This window comes from Micrasema longulum, unplaced genomic scaffold (genome assembly GCF_059751315.1).
Source record: "Micrasema longulum isolate JH-2025_06_02 unplaced genomic scaffold, ASM5975131v1 h1tg000299l, whole genome shotgun sequence".
Lineage (NCBI taxonomy): Eukaryota > Metazoa > Arthropoda > Insecta > Trichoptera > Brachycentridae > Micrasema > Micrasema longulum.
Genome location: NW_028277503.1, coordinates 625,570 through 644,497, shown reverse-complemented (window position 1 = coordinate 644,497; position 18,928 = coordinate 625,570). Strand labels below are relative to the sequence as shown.

The 18,928-nt window shown below is 33.0% G+C and overlaps 1 protein-coding gene across 2 annotated transcripts; it reads right to left on the bottom strand.

Moving 5' to 3' along the window:
* Positions 1-221: 221 nt before the first annotated feature.
* On the bottom strand, positions 222-18,345 carry Mcm5 (Minichromosome maintenance 5). Of its 2 annotated transcripts, none has more exons than XM_088224602.1 (14): positions 18,070-18,345; positions 17,843-17,990; positions 15,753-15,860; positions 15,001-15,173; positions 13,910-13,988; positions 13,434-13,510; positions 11,511-11,595; positions 10,400-10,647; positions 9,499-9,685; positions 5,736-5,876; positions 4,669-4,845; positions 3,858-4,108; positions 2,697-2,839; positions 222-562 (listed from the first exon to the last, which is right to left on the bottom strand). In XM_088224602.1, exons 1-14 carry the CDS (start codon positions 18,222-18,224, stop codon positions 333-335), a joined length of 2,202 nt encoding a protein of 733 aa, XP_088080728.1. In that variant the 5' UTR covers positions 18,225-18,345; the 3' UTR covers positions 222-332. The 2 variants fall into 2 exon arrangements, with proteins under 2 accessions (XP_088080728.1, XP_088080727.1); XM_088224601.1 differs by having other exon boundaries at positions 9,499-9,692; positions 10,404-10,647.
* Between the last annotated feature and the right edge of the window lie 583 nt (positions 18,346-18,928).

The following is an 18,928-nucleotide window of genomic DNA, read 5'->3' as shown; positions in this document are numbered from 1 at the left end:
ACTGCCAGACATGACCGCATCCATTGAAGAGTCGGGGGGCCTCATTAACATGAGTTTCCTCATTAACATGAGAGCAAATGGCTGCTGTTGCATCTTATATATATTTTTATATTTTTTTATATACTTAACACCCAATATATTTATGTATTTGTTTAACAAGCAATACTGCATGTCAATGTTCGAAAAAACATTACTTTGTAAAACTTAATTAAAAAAACATATTTAATGCGAAAAATTAATTGTTTATTAGTTAACGTATTGTATATTACATTCTTAATAATACAAACAAATAAATGATTTGTACACAGTAGACAAAAAACTAAGCAGTTGGATTAAGAGAGTCGGTATAACATTTTTCTCTGCATACGATGCTGTAGTTCCCCTCGCCTGATCATGGTGTGAATGACCTTCAGAATAGAACGCTCAGGATACTTCTGCTTCAGGAAGTCCTGAATGATGTTCTGTTCGGAGACTTGAGAACCAACGGCAAACCTTCTCTTCAACTGCTTCTCGATGCGAGACAATGTCTCGTGATCCTCATCTGTGGTGAAACCTTCCGCTCCTAATTTAAAACAAAACATTTCAGCATCTGCGTCCGATGGTTCACAGGACGCTATACGTATTTCAATAATTTCTTAAATGAAAATAAGACATTGTTGGAATTAAAAGTTTTAAGCCAAAATTCTTGATGGAAGTTCATTGTAATTTATTATAGAAATAAAATACGAGCTATACTTTAATCCACCAATTTGGAATATCCAGTGACAGGTTTCATTGCTTTCGCGACATCTTCAAGACTGGTATCTTTAATAAGGAGTTCAATGTAATTATACAAAAAAGAGGTAAGGATAGTGAATTCAAAATTATTTGAAAGTAAATTACAGGAAAACCTCGTTTTAACGTTCCTCAATTTTACATTTTCCCGCTTTTTACACCGAAATTTTTATATCCCATTTTTATTCCATACATTCTCATTCAATATTCCCCCCAATTAACGTTTTTTACGTTTTTCATAACCCACCCCGGTTTTACGTCGAACTCATTCGATCTGTCAAAAGAGGAGCCGCGCGCCGCCGTGTGAATGGAGAATAAAATCGAGGTAAATAAAAAAATGTGTAAATTTTTGTCTCAAAGTAGGTGAAGTGTAATTGACCATTTTGTTTAAGTGTCTAATTTTGACATTTTACTAAATAGTGACATGCAGTTGATGCATGTTTAGGAAGATTAGTCTTTACATCAATAAATTATGATGCAGAATGTTTAAAAAATTGGCAATAGAAATAATTATTTGATGTTATATAGATAATGTGAAAAGGAGATAATTTAAACAGTTATCAAAAAAGAGTAAAATGGCCGCGATGTAAATGACAGTGGTAATTTTGTGGTGCCATACAAAAAAAAGTGATACCATACAAATAAATTTTCCCAATATTTAGGGAAAAAATCATTGTATGCATTTTATGCAAATTCAAATTTTTATTTTCGTGTGTACGATAAAATTATTTAAGCATGTTTTTTTTTAATTCAATAATTATATTTTAATGAAATTTAATTTTTTACATTTTTCGTTTCCTCACTTTAAAATTTTTCTCAGTTTTACATTTTTTTGTTGCTACCTTGAAAAACGTAAAACAGGGGTTTTACTGTAAATCAAATTATTTTTATCCAAAAATTTTTCGGGTTAACTAATAAGTTGATATAATGCTATTTTAATGAATTTAAGTAATGTATGTATATTATTTTTAGTGTCACTCACGAAGGATGGGACACTAAAAATAATATATAAACAATACTTAAATTCATTAAACTAGCATTATTAACTATGGCATTATTACTCATTAGTTAACCTGGAAAAAAAAAATTGTTAATGATCCTTAAGATGAAAATAATTTGATTTAATTTACTTATATAATTTTGAATTCTCTATCCATACCTCTGTTTTGTATATTGAACTACTAAATAAAGATACCAGTATCGAAGATGTCGCGAAAGCGATGAAACCGTATATATGTAGGATTTCATTGATTAGTTTTTAGCAGCTTTTCAATTTCAATATTTTATTTAACGCTTATGTTGAGTGCTGCGTAAGCAGAGTTAATATTTAAACTTACTAATATATTGGATTTTAACTTAAGTTGTGTCACTACACTACGAGGCAGACTTTTTTCCACCCAGTTTTCTTGTTCAGGATTTTTTCCTGAGTCTGTTTTCACCCAAATTTAAAAATGAACACCAAAAGTTAAATAAAATCATTCAAAAGGAAATTTTCTGCTTTCCAAGATATTGTTTACTTTTACGTTACATATATTATTTTATTTGATTACAAGTCTGCAAAATGGAATGTCAAATAGACGAAAGTGAGCATTTTTGACATATTCTGTTCAATCGAGAGAATAAAGCTGCCAAAGCTGCTTGCGATATTTTCGCAGTGTACGGTGAAGATGCTATGAATTATTGACAAATTTGTTGTAATTGTTTTTTGTTGCGTCATCTTTTTCTTTTCATTTAGATAAAAACAGACAACACAATACAATGGAATTCCATCAAGAATTATCAATAAATAACATGAATTGAAAAATTGTAGTATTTTTGTTTTTTATATGTACGTTACAAATATTTTACTGTCTTCATACAAATTAAAGAATGATCAGTACTCGAAAAAAAGAGAAAAAATCATTTTCAAGAACGGTTTTTACCTGCTAAACTGCCAGACATGGCTGCATCCAATGTAGAAACTTGGAAGAGTCGGAGGGCCTCGTTAACATGAGTTTCTGTAGCAAATGGCTGCAGTTGCATCTTGGCCAGAGACTCGGAAATCCGAATAATGGCCTCCAGTTGCCTGAAACAAAACCAGGTTGTAACTTTGTAAATCTTTGCCTGTTTCAACATTTAACTCTGCAATCACGTATATATTAGATTATAGCGCAACATTCTAAGAGTAATAACTAAAATACGTATTGTACTTCCTAAGAAAAGAATAATAAAACAGAGGTGGCATCATATTATCATCATACCCTAATCGCTTTCGAAAGGGCTGGTCCGAAGGTCACGAAAAAGTCAATAAGATATTGTTTAAAATTGAATATTACAACCAGAATTATCTTCTTTTTTAAAAAAAAAGAGAATACAATCCTATAAAAAAAGGTTTCAACTAAAGTATTTCAATAATTTTTTTTTTAAAGTATTACCGAAGGAATAATTTTAAGTAGAAGTAAAGGAAAATGTATGTGATTTAAAATGCTTGTATTTTTTAGAAAAACAAAAAATTAAAATTTGGCCGCGGCCACTTTTATGTTAGATTTATTATCCCAGATACCTAAGTTTAGTCTAAATTTGAAATGGCGTAATCTGGCGGTCTAAAAGTAATTATATTTTAGTTACATAAAACTTTTAAGTATATTTTTTAACACTTTTAAACCTTTAAAACCTATAAAATTAACCTTTAAAAAATATTGTTTTTATCTAATTTATGTGTTTTTTTTTATATTATTATTGCGCGATTAAAAAAAAACATTCGTTTTAAAATGGCAAAATCGTATGATTTCCTAATTTTGCGTTCGTTTTACCAGAGTACAGCCTTAAACAATCTTATTTCCAAATTATGTTTATAACTTTAAATAATATTATTTCTATTACCAAACTATTGAACATTCTGCATCATAATTTATTGATGTAAAGACTTTATTCTTCATGCGTCAACCGCATGTCACAATTTTTTAAATGAGGGTTTACTGTATTTACAAACATTTAATAAGTCACAAAATTCATAAAACAAGATAAATTCCTCTTGAAGATTCAGAGGGAAGGAACTGAGATTTAAAGCCAAAATCTACACTTCGGCATTTGAGCAAACGCACCTCACAGTGATGGGGATGGAGAGTCTCTTCTCCGTGGCCTTCTCCTGCGCGAGAGTGCCGCTGCGCATGAGCACGTAGCGCGAGCGCAGCTTGTCGCCGGCCGTGGGCGCCAGGCGCGGGCCGCAGCGCAAGCGGCAGTAGGCCACCATGCGGCGCAGTACTGCCAGGGGGATCTCCCCCTCGGGAACCCCGCGTTCTTCGGGGCCCTGGTTGGCATTCATGTGCACGGACATTATGTGCTTGGCCAGAATCTGGAAATGTAACATCAAATTTGTAGAAACTCACAGTTAGAAAACTCTGATTTTTTTTTACCCTTTATTGAGGCCTTCTACCAAAACATGATAATATGGGCCGAAAACAAGTTACATATATTTACAACAATGAGCATATTATAAACTACAAAACCAGAAAGGACAATGAATAAAAATATCCACAGTAGCAGGCAGTAAATAAAGGATATCGGGCTTAAGAAAGAGACTGGTGGCCATAATCGGGTAACTTCGGCTTTGTAGAGCGCCATCTTTGTCATTCATACATGTGTATCATTGTCTAGATACCGGTCTTGTGCGACAGCGACGACGCTTCACAAGGTCACTAAGTTAGTCGATTATGGCTGGAGTCTCTTTCTTAAGCCTTTAAGTCTCCTTTATATACTGCCGGCTACTGTACACAAATATGAAAATAATGTAAATATACAAGAATAACATAAAATGATGGTTGTAATTGAAACAAGCATCAAATAAAAGGTGCTTAAAGCAGAATTGTAGATTTATGCCTTTTCATAATCAATAAAATGGCTAAAATATATTACCATGTCGCGGTTCTGGTCGTGCTCATCCTTGACAATGAAGATCATGTCGAATCGAGACAAAATGGTCGGCATGAAGTCGATATTCTCCTCTCCTTTAGTGTCGTCCCAGCGACCAAATATGGAGTTAGCTGCCGCCAAGACGGAGCATCGCGAATTCAACGTTGTGGTGATACCAGCCTGAAATATATATTTTTTATTTCTAAGGGAAACAGTTGCAAATTTTTAATTACATAAAAAATATATAATGAATGTCCTAAACCATTTATAAGAGAAGAAATATAAAACGAGTGATACTTGAATCCACAAAATTAGAACAACCAGTGACCGGTTTTATCGCTTTTGCAAAATTTTCAAAACTGGTTTCTTTGTTACAAAATTAAATCTATTTAAACAACATTCTTCTTCTTCTACTTTTTCTACATCCGCTCCTAAATGGAGCATGTGGACATCACTAGACGCCCCCGGGAGACTATGAACTTGGTGAAGGCTCTCTTGAGGCATTCGCAGCACGTATCTAAGCCAGGTCCACCTCCGCACCCCCAAAATCATCCGGCCTACTTCGGACTTCAATGTTAGTATCAAAATTGACCATATTATACCTAATATTCTCCTCTAGCACTTACTCCCACAACTCAGAAGTTTGGTGTTTTTTAGTTTTGGTAAGGTACCGGGATTTGCACCCATATAGGAGTACTGGCATTATACGAAAGTTGCATAATTGGCATTTCGTTTAGACCATGCAATATTAATTGAGAAATCAAAATGATATAATAGTGATACTACCGCATAATAATGAAACAGCGATAAGGAGGGTTTTACTATAATTAAACAAAATACTCTCAGGGCTAGTCGTAAAGAAAGAATTTAAACTTTAAAAGGAAGAATTCATATTGTTTTTTTTTTTGGGTGACTATTTAAAATTAAACCACCAACTCAATATATAATAGGATTAAAACACTGTCTGTATAACGTGTCGATACAATCATAAAAAATATTCTTGTGACTGTCGTGAACCTGATTTGTCATTATGTTAAGTTTGGACTTATCGTTATAGAATACAAATTTACCTTGGCAATAGAGATGGTCTGCTGTTCCATAGCCTCGTGAATAGCGACTCGGTCATCTTCTCTCATCTTGTCGAACTCATCGATACACACCACACCGCCATCTGCCAGCACCATGGCTCCTCCTTCCATCACAAAGTTACGCTGCAAAACATGACGCCAGAGTTTACACTAAGTTTCAGAAAGATTTATTCTAGAAAGGTGTTTATTCCTCTGAACTACTATCGTCTTTAAGAAAAATTGTGTATTTCTCGTGAAAACAACAATGGAATCAAAACATCAGAAATACTGTTTACCTAGCGTGGATGTCAAAGAGGACATAGAAGGTGACCTTAATTGGCTTGGAAATAGAGAAAAACAATAAGAACAACTACAACAAAGCAGTAGCACCCAGTGGCGTGCGTTCCATATAAGCACATAAGCAGTGCCTACCCTACTAGAATTTTATTAAAACAATAACAAAAAATAATATATAATAAACGATTTACTACTTGTAAAATTTGAAAAATGCGCCAAATGTATTTCAGTTAAGTCGTGTTTCGTTCGATCGGCACGCCGCTAACGGCAGAGGCACAAACTAAAAATGCTTATTTTTTTCATGTATTAGTTGTTGTATACAAGATCGATGTGTGTGTGTGTGTGTGGGTTATTTTTCAGTTGTAATTATGCGTGTATGGGTTAGTTTTTAGACAGTGCTTATTTTAAAAATTGTTTTAGAACGAAAAAACGAACACGTTACTGACATCTAGCGTTTTTAAAATTATTATTTAATAAAAGACAGGCAAATATTAAATGTCAGATAAATAACCTCAAATTGATTTCTTTTTTACATTCGAGAATAAAGTCCATAATTATTTTGTTATTGAAAAAATTTGAATGGAGTTCTGTGAAACTTGTGATAGTGACGGAAATGTGTGTTTAATCAATGCATACATTCTGGATTTAAAGCGTTCAGGCAGTTTTTACGATGATGTTAAAAAAGCATATTTAACAAAAGATAGGCGCGTAGATTTGATATACAAATAAGTTAAAAAACGGACTTTATTCTCTTAAAATTGTAAACAAAGTTATCAGCCACTTCAGGTATCCAATACTTGGCTTGTAATATATTATATAAATTTAGCATTTATTTGGATATTTGATGTGGCTTCGGCAATTTCAACAATAACTACAAGTCAACAACATAGTGATTCAAACTAATGTGACGAGTGAAGGAAACTGTTTGGTAAGATTTATTATTTACACCGCAAGACAAAAAAAATTACGAGTTTACCTGCTACCGCGCCCCTTGACTTTACTGAACCCTTTTTCTAAGAAATCCTTTATCGATACCTCTTTCTTTTGTTTAATAAATTAAGGACACTATGTGTCACCTTTCTACAATATTTACATTTTAAAATGTCTCAACAGTCTTGTTTTACCCGCGTTTGAGTGAACATAACACAACAATCATGGAAAGTGCAAAGCAAATGTCGATTGCGATAAAATCCAAAATAATCACATTGTCGCAAGAAAACATATCTAATTGTGAAATATCTCGTCGAGTTGGGTATTCAGAAGGTGCAGTGAGATTTTTATTAAAAAAAATCCAAGAAACTGGATCCATAGAACGGAAAAAAGGAAGCGGACGGGGGCGCGTGACATCTGCCCGAGATGATCGCTTAATAAAAAAAATTGTTATGCGCGATCGATTTTTAACGGCACCTGAAATACACGCAGAGGTGCAGTCTACCAGCACATCAACATTTTCAGTAAAAACAGTGTCCAGGCGGCTGTTGGAGCATGGTTTCCAAGCACGGAGTCCCGCAAAGAAACCATTACTCACGGACAAAATGAAGAAGGCTAGACTGGATTGGGCGAAAGAGCACCAGAATTGGACCTTGGAGGATTGGCAAAATGTTGTTTTCTCTGATGAATCAAAATTCAACCTTTTTGGTCCAGACGGCAGAAAGATAGTTCGACGAAAACGTGGGGAAAGATATCATCCGTCGTGCGTCACTCGAACCGTTAAACATTCACCCTACGTGATGATTTGGGGGTGCATGACAGCATACGGTTTAGGACCTCTAAATTTTGTACAGGGTACGATGAATGCCATTCAGTACAAAAAAGTGTTAAAAAAACATATTATTCCAACAATCGAGGACATTACGCAGTATACCGCGGACCCAATTTTTCAGGACGATTCTGCGCCGTGCCATAGAGCCCGCACTGTGAGTACAAATATATATATTTTTAAATGCATTTTGTGACCACATGATAAATAATTTATTGTTTTTTTATAGATCAATGAATTCAAGGAGAAAATTGGCTTAAAATCGTTGACGTGGCCCGGGAATAGCCCTGATTTGAACCCGATAGAAAATTTATGGGCGATTATGAAAAAAAAAGTCGGGAAAAAAAAATCAAAAAACATTGAGGAATTAAAAAAAAACTTAATTCAAGTTTGGGAAGAAGAAATAACATCAGAAATTTTTGATTCGCTTTACGCTTCTCTAAATAATAGAATTTTACATGTTATAAAAAATAAAGGTGAATTCACTAAGTACTAAATATTTTTAAATGTTATAAATATGTTTAAATGTAAAATACTTTAATTTAAAATAAAGCGATAAGAACCTACTTCTTAAATATGAATTAAAAAATAACATGTCTTTTATTATTCCATCACAAACACTCGACCATAAATGAACCGTTATGGGTCTCTAAGGTTCGGGTAATCTGATACCTGATATATAATGGCAATTTCTAAGTACAATTCATGAGTAAGATTTTTTATTTTAACCTTGAAATAACGAGTAGTCATCACATATGTCAAACAATATAAAAAAAACTAATTAAATATCAAGAATAATTCATTATATGTCAATTTTAGTTTTTTTTGAGAACTCGTAAATTTATTTGTCTTGCGGTGTATATGAAATGTACTTTTTTTTTAACTCCCTACCCTAGTTTAAAACTCTGTGCACGCGACTGGTAGCACCCTTAGGTACCAGGAGTTCAGACACCAGTCCAGCCAGTGATTCAGTTTGGACAGTATTTCAAGAGAACGGTTTCAGTTCTCACCGCCACCACTCCGTAACCAATAGGTTATTTTCACAAATCGGGAATAACATTGAAAACATAACAAATATTCAGAGAGTATTTTCACAATTCTAATGATATAACGAGCAATGTATTGAAAAGAGATTTTAATTGAAAATTTTCAAGTTTAAAAATGAGCACAAACAAAATGGCTCGCAGTTGGTGACATGATTTTGATATCACACGTCATACCCGCCAAGTTCATACACATTGCGTACAAATATTTTTTTTTTCTTTTTTTTTTCTTCTCTTCCTCTTTTTTTAAACTGCTGTTTTCTTTAATTTATCTTTCTTTTATATACGTAAATATGTATATTTGTTGCAGATGTAATATTTCTTTTTTATAATTTGTAAATACTTTTTATACTTTTACCATTGTATACTTTTCTCGGTGTTTTTGTTTGCTATTTTTTTTTTCACTGGTTTTATTATTTAATTGTAAAAAAATTATCAAAAAAATATGGACACACTAGAGGGGATGAGAGCTGTGTATTTTAAATCTACCAAGAATCATTTTCTGCAAGGTCAAAACTTTACAAATCTTGCCTTTTTTTCCATACATTGAAATCTATCAAACAACCTCTCGTTTGTGAAACATCGGTGTGGACTATTATATTTGTTCTTCTGTGCTGAGAGAGTTGAGTTAATTGTGTTACCTTAATTTGGTGTATATTGTACTCACGGTAGCTGGGTCTCTGATGACAGAGGCCGTCAATCCTGCAGCACTTGAACCTTTCCCCGAGGTGTATACTCCGATGGGAGATACTTTCTCTACAAACTTCAGCAGCTGAGATTTTGCGGTACCAGGATCCCCCAGCAATAGGACGTTGATGTCACCTCTCCTGGTCAGGCCATCGGGCAACCGCTTCCTGGCACCTAAATGATTGATTTATTTATTAAATGGAAAAAACGAAAATTGAATAGTATTTTCAGGTGTTGCTTAGTGAGAGAAATAATTCAGTCAGATAAATCTCACCCACATCAATTATAGTTTCAGCTTTTTTATTTCACAAAAATCAACACATTGAAGAAATTAATATATATAGATGTTCAAACATATTTTTATTCTTAAAAATGGAGGTCAGTGTTATATTAGCTCTTGAAGTTACTGCGATATGTGTTGATCTATTGTGACGGGTCCCTGTAGAACAGACAGAAGAATTGAAGAAATATAGGTGTATAAACACAAAGAATATGGTACAAGTGTGTAAAGTGGCCACTTAAACCAGCCAATGACAGGTCATAAGCCCTGTAAATACCTAGATTTCCATATTTAATATGTTAACCCTAATAACTCCATGGGGCAGTAATGGTAACCTATGACAAGCGTGTCAGAAGTGGAAAGCCATGACATCATATTGGGTGACACGCGTCGTTTACGGACAATCTTTACCCAAGAACGAGCGATGTGCTTTCTTCGTTTACTAGGCTTACATCGGTTCTTTATCATTTATTTATATTATTAATATTCCTAGATGTGACACAGCACCCGAATCAAGCCAGATTTTTTCCTAACTTTACAAGTTACCCGTGACTGCTCTAGGGTGTGAAATCTAGCCCTCACAGAGATGATAAAGGTTCACTTACCTCCAAAAAGAAGACATGCGATAGCCTTCTTAATGTCTTTGGCGCCAAAGATACTAGGTGCTATGGACGAAGCGACTCTATCATAGATGTCCGGAGATGCCGCTAGCCTCCTGAACTGCTCCTCTTCAGCGGCAGAGAACGGCTGGCTGGTCACCGTGCCTAGTCCCTCTCCGTCGACCTTGATACCGACGACTCGTAGATAGGCTGAGCGCACACCCACGATAGCCTTTTCTTTACCCTCACGCTAAAAATTCATTTGTACATAATTTAATATTGGCAAATGACACAGCTATTAAGCTATTTATTGGAAATTTTTATGAGAATTAATAGTACACCTGACTCCCGTATCACAAGGTTTCAAAATTTATATTTGTAAATTTTCTTAAATTTTATTTTATTCAGGAAACATACGGTATGATTTTACAGTTTATGAGTATACAAAATTAGACATAATTCTAATAGATTAGTGAAGTTTCCATATTATATTAGATGTTAAATATATTCATTAACTATTATTTCAAGTACAATAATAACTTTAAAAATTAAATTTAAATTAAAATCATTGAAAATATCAAATTAAAAACATGCTCAAAGTAATTACAAGAAAAATATATGTTTAAAGTAACCCAAAAATAGCGGGCGACAAAATTATGTTAAAAATATCTAATCAGTATTTACATAAGTGAAAGTAATATTAGAAATGAAAAAGCATACTAAAAGTAATTAAACAATAAGAATTTAAATAAGCAACAATAAAAAACATGCTCAAATGCAAAAAAAATAATAGAAAAGTAAAAAATCAAAATAAAAAAAGAATATAGGTATTTGTTATTTATGGGTATCTGTTATTTTTGTTTATTATTTTTTCTTTAATTTAAAAAGAAATGTTTGCTTAATTTGTTTGTCAAATGTTTGACCAAAAAGTTAATGCTTTAAATATTAAGACATTTTTGCGTTCTTACTATTTACCCGAATATATCAATCTGGAAGCCATATTTTTTTCTAACAGGGGTACGAATATAATTTTTTAAAAAATCCTAAATCTGAAATTCAATTAATCTGTTTCCAACTCCTAATAATGGTACAAAAATTAACAAAATTGCTTACTCGGCTAACATGAGACACCTTCTTTATGGAATAGATGGCCAATATACAAGCTCTGGTCCCGGGCACTGCTCTCTCACACAAGTATCTGAAAATAACAACGAAACACATAAATTTAAATAGGTAATTTTATGCACTGTATAAATGGAGTTTTTTATGCTTGCAGAGTGAGGCGGGAAGAAACAAGTTTTTTGTTCTTTTGCCACTCATCCCTTTTTGATTTTTAGGTGAAGGTCAAAATAAAAAATATATATAATAAAATATATGAAAAATATGTCTCTTTTTGCCTCATCCTGTGAGTATAAAAAATGCCCAAACACAAAAAATATGTACACATAAAATTATGATTACATTTCCATTTTACTATGATTAAAAATTACAAATCCTCCCATAGATGGATCTTCCGAAGAATGATTATTTACTTACTTGCTTAGGTATAGATTTTTTATTATTTAAGACCTGAATTAATTCCTTTGGATAAAAAAATACTTTTGATTCTGTGTAATGAAGGAATTATTTGAAAATTTTGTTTTTTTATATTTTATGCTTAAGAAATTATTTAATAAATGTTATTAAATATTTGTATATAACCACTTACCGACTTTTCTAGGTCTACCGGTTTCGAGATGTACTCGTCTCTTCGTCAGGACACCAATTAAACCAACATGCAAAACCCACTATACACCTTCTCCATAGTTGCACAAAAATATAAAACCAACACGACATGCATTTTAACAACTATGGTGAAGGTGTATAGTGGGTTTTGCATGTTGGTTCAATTGGTGTCCCGAGAAAGAGACGGGTACGTCTCGAAACCGGTAGACATAGAAAAGTCGGTAAGTGATTATACTCGTCTCTTCATCAGGACACCAATTAAACCAACATGCAAAACCCACTATACACCTTCTCCATAGTTGTTGCACAAAAATATAAAACCAACACGACATGCATTTTAACAACTATGGTGAAGGTGTATAGTGGGTTTTGCATGTTGGTTCAATTGGTTTCCTGAGAAAGAGACGGGTACGTCTCGAAACCGGTAGACATAGAAAAGTCGGTAAGTGATTATATACAAATATTTAATAACATTTATTAAATTGTTTAACTTCAAAGTTAATGCTTAAAATATTAATAATAAATTATTTAATATTTACTTTTGATAAACAATGGGTATCAAACTGATAATCAACTGACAAGATTAATTTAAAATGTGTTATTGTCTTAAAATATGTGTTTATTCAATCAAATTAATATAATTTTACTGAAATACATTTAAAACTTGCCTTACATATCCTTTATAAGGACGACAGGAATTTGCTCCAAAACAAACAAACTTGCCAGAAGTTGGTCGTCAAAGTTAAAACAAACTTTTCTGTGTAATGTGGATTACCTACATTTACAACAAAAAAAAAGAGACATACTTGGGGGTTCCAGTAATTGAAAAATAAACTCGCCGCTTTTGAATTTCGGTAGGTACGAGTAAAAAATCTTAAAATGTTTGTCTACTCGAATGAACACCCGGGTGCTGAAAGGGTTAGGAATGATTTAACATTTATATTTAATAAACACTGAGTCTCAAACTAATAATTAATCAACAAAATCCATTACACTTTTGTTGTTATCCTACAATATATTTATTCATTCAAATTAAATTAATTTTGGTGACATATTTTTTTGGTGAGGACCGCAGGAATTCACTCCTAAATAAAGAAACCAGCTGTCAAACTAAAAAACGAACTTTTCGGTGTAATGCGGCCTACTAACATAAGCAGACAAAACAGACATAATTAGGGATACCAGTAATTAAAAAATAAACTCGCCGCTTTTAATAAATCTTAATATATTATGTATATATATGATGAATAAAACAGAAAGTAAAACTAAAAACAAAGACTATAGAGGCTTGTATAAATATAAATAAATTACCTTTCGCAGTAAAGCTGCAAATGTCTTGGTATTTCTCCTTGGGGTATATTTTCGGGCAATTCTTGTAGCTTTAGAGTCTGAATAAACAAAAAAAGAGACACATGTTTTTCAGATTTGTAAAAGTTTTTAGAGGTAGATCATTGCAATTTGTTTTGTCATTGTAAATTACAGTTTAAAAAACCTCAAGTCAATCCTGCCAGAAATCGGACCCAGGACCTCAAGAATGATAGGCGAACGCATCAACGACTACACAATGAAACGGACTTATCTCCACTTGATTTTTTTATTTAGAAATTTATATGGATCTTTTTACTACACGAACATATTTTATTTTTTTACACAAGAAATTATGTTTATTTTTCTAATTATATTTTATGTTAAAATTTTTCACTGCTGCAACTGTAATTTTTGTAATTTAATTTTGTGAAGGGTTCATTGAACTGTAAATAAATTAGAAAATTCTGTTAAAAACATACCTGGTAATCAACACAGTGACATTTATCTGGAATTATGAAATATGGATCCAGCGGACACTTCGGTCGACCAGTTTGCTCTCTGAAAGAAAGAGAAGAAATCACCATATCACAACAGATGGAGAGCATTTTTAGAGAAGGGAATATAGAAGTCTAGGCATTTATGAGGCTTATGACCTGTCATTGGCTGATTTAAGTGACTAGTATACACATTCGGTAACGGAAAGTATTTTGTACTTCTTGGACCAGTTGGTTTAATCAACAATGTTTTGAGTTTGTCCAAATTCTTTACAGGGCTGGATTTTAAATCCTAGGGATCCATCTTTGCCGTGTTAATCGTGTTAATCTCAATAACTCACTACAAAAATTTGGAAAAACTCAAAACATTATTGAGAAGACATTACAGTACACTCTTGTAGCTGACAGGTATGGGACCGAAGTGCTGTAGTACCTTGATTCCATAGAATTAAGAATAGTCCAGAAACCGCATACGAGCATCAAACAGGAGGCGACTAAACTACTCATAAATTGGTAGTTTTACGTTTTGATACATTAGTTTCTTTGTAGACGTCGCTCAGTACGCAAATTCCTGATTTGAATTCAACTATGCCGTGTTGTGTCCTTTTAAAGTGTAGAAATACTGCTAGGATCTTAAAGAAACAGGATGGGATCACATTTCATGCGTAATTAGCAAATGAATGTGTAAGTAGCAAATACATTACTTAAAAATAGAATTATTTTTCCATCTGTCGGATTGTCGAAGAAAACAAAATGAACATTTCGTTAGTGCTGCCAGGGTAGTAATTTTTTTTACTCTACTTTGCTCATCTAATGAGAGAACTAATGAAAATTGGATCTCGGATTAAACAACTCTGTGGTGGACATTTGACCAGCATTATCATCTGGGAACCTGGGACCTCAAGCTCGATAGGTGAAAGCACCAAGCACTACACTAGATGGCATTTTTTTTCATTTCAGTAGCCATCGAGTTAAAAGCACTCTTCCAGGATTCTGGTTCTATTTCATACTCAGAACTGTATTTTTCATCCGCCGATTTATACATCAATATCGGTTTACTAGGTTTTTTAACTTACATGTTACATTTTCTGGGCATCAGATATCCTTCAAGGCCGGGCTTGACTGGCAAATTGGGGACAATGTTCTTGCAAGAGCGACACTGAATGGATATCTTGGTGGCTTTGGCCTTAATCCCCGAAGCTGATACTATTATCCCAGGAATCTTCACCAGCCGAGACACTGTATCCGACTGAAAACATCATTCATTATTAACAAACAAAATCTTTCTTTTTTACATTTTTTTTTTTTGCACCACAACAGGCCAGGAGGCCTAATTACAGTGGTAAATTACATCACAGAGCACCCAGGCTTGAGAAAAATCACATTTTTAATTTTTGTGTTCTCACCGGGAATCGAACCCGGAACCTTCCGTGCGTGAGTCAAGCGTCTTGACCACTACACCACGGAGGCCGCCAAGCTTAAGTCGTGGGCATCAAGGCGAACGGAGAAAGAATAAGTGCGGTGCCCAGATTGATTTATTTATTTATGGTGAGATTTCTAATTATTCTTTGTACAATTAATGAATGCGAAGTTTGCGGTGTTAAGTAAAGTTTAAATCCGTTTTTTATATGATTTAGGGACTTTTTTGGAGCGGACTGATAAACTTTATTTTGCCACCAATAACTCATTTTTAAGTTTTGATGGAGATTGATAAGGTTGCATTTAGTACCTGCATTTCCATTATGCAAGTTTGATTACCACATATTTTATTTTATTAGGTAAACAGACATGTATATTATTAACATGTTATTATATTTTGTATGTTTACCTTCATATCTCGCAGGGAGGCAGGATTAGCATCAGAGGACAGAAGGACTTGAATATCTTCCACCTTTTCTTCTCCCTCGGGTCGAGGAGAAGTTATTTCATCGGCAACCTAAAATAAAAATACATTAGCCAGAAAAATAAGTGCCACAAGCGTGACAAGAAAACATTTAAAAAGAACCAGTTTTACGGCCATTGTTAATTTTTATCATATCGTCGGTGATATTGCAATATTGTGTAACTGTCGATTGAATTTTTCGGTAGGGGACTTAAAAAGCATTCTTTCAATATATTACTTATGATTATAATCATCTAAAAATACCGCTAGAGTATCAGAAAAGCTATCATTATTTAGAGAAAAAACAAATCAATAATTTAAAACTAATGGCCCTTAATTCCTTTAGTGAATTTATTGCAGTAAAACTTTTTTAAACAATATTTTGAGTTTGTCCAAATTTTTGTAGACAAGGACTGGATTCAACTCCCTGGGGAGCTGTTTAAATTTATTTATACTTTTACATTGTCTGTATTCTTTTTTTTATACAAAATAATGTTCCCTCACTGGGGTGTCCCGTGCCGAGGGAAACATTTTACAAAGATGTGAAACATGCCTAAGATAATAATATTTAACAAAGTTATGAAATATATTTAACAAAGTTAAAGAAATTAACAAAATAAGAACAATAAAAAAAACGTAATTAAACCAATTAACCTAATTATAATTAACATAATAAACAAAATAAAAAACAAAAATATTCATAAAAAACATAACCAATTTATAAAGACAACAATCTCCGAGTCCATCTTAAATTCCCATCTACATAAATTCCCAAATATTTAATTGAATCTACTCTGTCTAACGATTTACAAATACATTCAATATTCGGAATTTGGTTATTATAATTAGAGCTGTGAATAGTTGAGGAAAGATTTGGATTACATATAGTTTTATTATTAATTTTAAATGTTATGTATTTTGTTTTCGAGTGATTTAGTGTAAGATAATTTGAGTCTAAAAGTATTAACATATTACAACAGAAATGAAGAACATTTAAGAGAAGGTACTATAGAAGTCTAGGCATCTACAGGTCTTATGACCTGTCAATGGCTGACAAACTCAAAATATTGTTAATAAATCCACCTGGTCCATGAAGTATAGAAATTTTAAAAAAAGATTTTCAGGCGTTGCCTAGTATGTAGGTAAAATAATTCAATTATATGAATCTCACCCGCATAAATAAAGGTTTCAGCTCTTTAACTTCACAAACATCAACAGATGAAAGAATTGAAGGAATATAGATGTTCGAATATGGGCAGAATGGTGAATGTTACAGTGTGTAAAGTAGCCACTTAAACCAGCCACTGACAGGTCATAAGCCCTGTAGATGCCTAAACTTCTATATTACCTTCTCTTAAATGTTCTTCATCTCTGTTGTAATATGTTAAAACATTGCTGTTCAAAAAACAGGTTACGCAGTACTGCAGTAGCACTGGCGATATATTATATTTATTTACTCATTTTTGGAATATTACATATTAAAAATGTGTCCTAATTGGGGTAACCTGCGCCGAGGACATATTAGAGCTCACCTTTTATTTATTTTCCAGGGATCCGATTACAACGGCAAGCTGGGTTATCTTTAATAATCTCATCGTCATCATCATCATTCCCTTTCTCCATTCCACATAAAGTTGAAGACATTCACATGTGTCATTGTTCTACGATCATGACGATTTGTTTGATTTTTTTTCAAAACATGTTTCATTACATGGTGATGATGAAGACACGTTAAAATTTTATACAAATGTACACATTTTCATGCAGAAAATTGGATTTTACTTTGTAGACAATTGAAGATAACTTTGTTAACTAGTAATCAGGGTCCGGGAAGCCTAATTAAAAAGAAGAAATTCAACCTTACACCTAGGCTTAAGGAAAATCACATTTAATTTTTGCGATCTCACCGGAAATCGGGCCAGGAACTGATCACGAAAGTCTATTAGAGAATTAAGGCAACCACCTAAGAATTAATATGCCATTTACGTGTCTTATTGATTATGTCATTAGGAATTGCAGTTATAAAAGAATCTAACCTCTTTGGCTGCATCCTCCAATATAGGCAAATGTTCTGCAGGCTGCTTGTACAACTTATCAGCCAACATTTCATCAAAACTCGAAAGATCTTCAATGTTTATCTCGATCCAATACTGGCCAAGATTGTACTGTCTTTTCAATGCATCTCTGAAAAGAAAATACAAATCAATATTACGGGATTTCACCGCAGATTGGCGGTTTAATTCAATATTTCTTGGAAACTCACCTGTATTTATAATTGAAGTTTCCCTCATGAAACTGTCTGATGAATTCCTTGAACTTTTTCTTGACTCCTTGGAGGTTGATGTTAGCCGCATTCGAATCGTCTTCCCCGGCAAAATTATCGGAAAAGAATACTCCAGCATCATCGAATCCTTCCATGTTAAACTGTTTGAATGTAGTTTGAAGTTTTTAAAAATATATATATATTTTTTTAGAAATACCTTGAAGAAACAACTAGAAACAACAAGTTTGACAGAAACAAAGCCAAAAGCGCAAAACGACTAGCGTTTTGGCGCGAAACACCTTATGGTTTTTATACATTGCCCGTTTTGAAAATTAACTTTATGACAATTTCTTTAAGTACCTACTTTTAAAAAACTAGTATTGTGGAGGAATTACATGAGATTGAGAAAAATCTGAAATAAAACTCTACGAGAAGGCCGGGAAAAAACTACCATATCTACCACAAGCAAAATCATTGACTCTCACTTCATTAATTTTAAAACCAATAAGCGAATAATTAACAAAAAATATTAAAATCACAATTTTATTCTGGATGCTTTATCTATTAAAAATATTTAATGGTTTAATATTATTTTTAGGTACGATTAAGCACTAAACCAACACCCTCTTTAACGGTAGAGGTTGAAACGGTATAGAAAAAAATCGACAACAAATAAAAGTGTTCATGATCAAGTTTATAATGAAATTACCAGCAATAGAACAATGTTTATATAATCATGATATATTAGGTAAACGTAAAAAACATGACATTTTAATTTATTATTTTGCGGTCCATAAATAATTATTAATTTTTGTAATTTATATAAAACCACTCAGTTCATTTTGGGAGGTAAAAAAGC

Bases quoted from the DNA above. Each gene is read 5' to 3' on its own strand.
- Mcm5 (XM_088224601.1), bottom strand. From the start codon at position 18,224: ATGGAAGGATTCGATGATGCTGGAGTATTCTTTTCCGATAATTTTGCC. The intron at 13,989-15,000 runs GTAAGTTAAAAA...TCTTTCTTTCAG, and splicing joins ATGCCCAGAAAATGTAACAT to AGAGCAAACTGGTCGACCGA. The intron at 4,109-4,668 runs GTAATATATTTT...TTACATTTCCAG, and splicing joins ACGACCAGAACCGCGACATG to ATTCTGGCCAAGCACATAAT.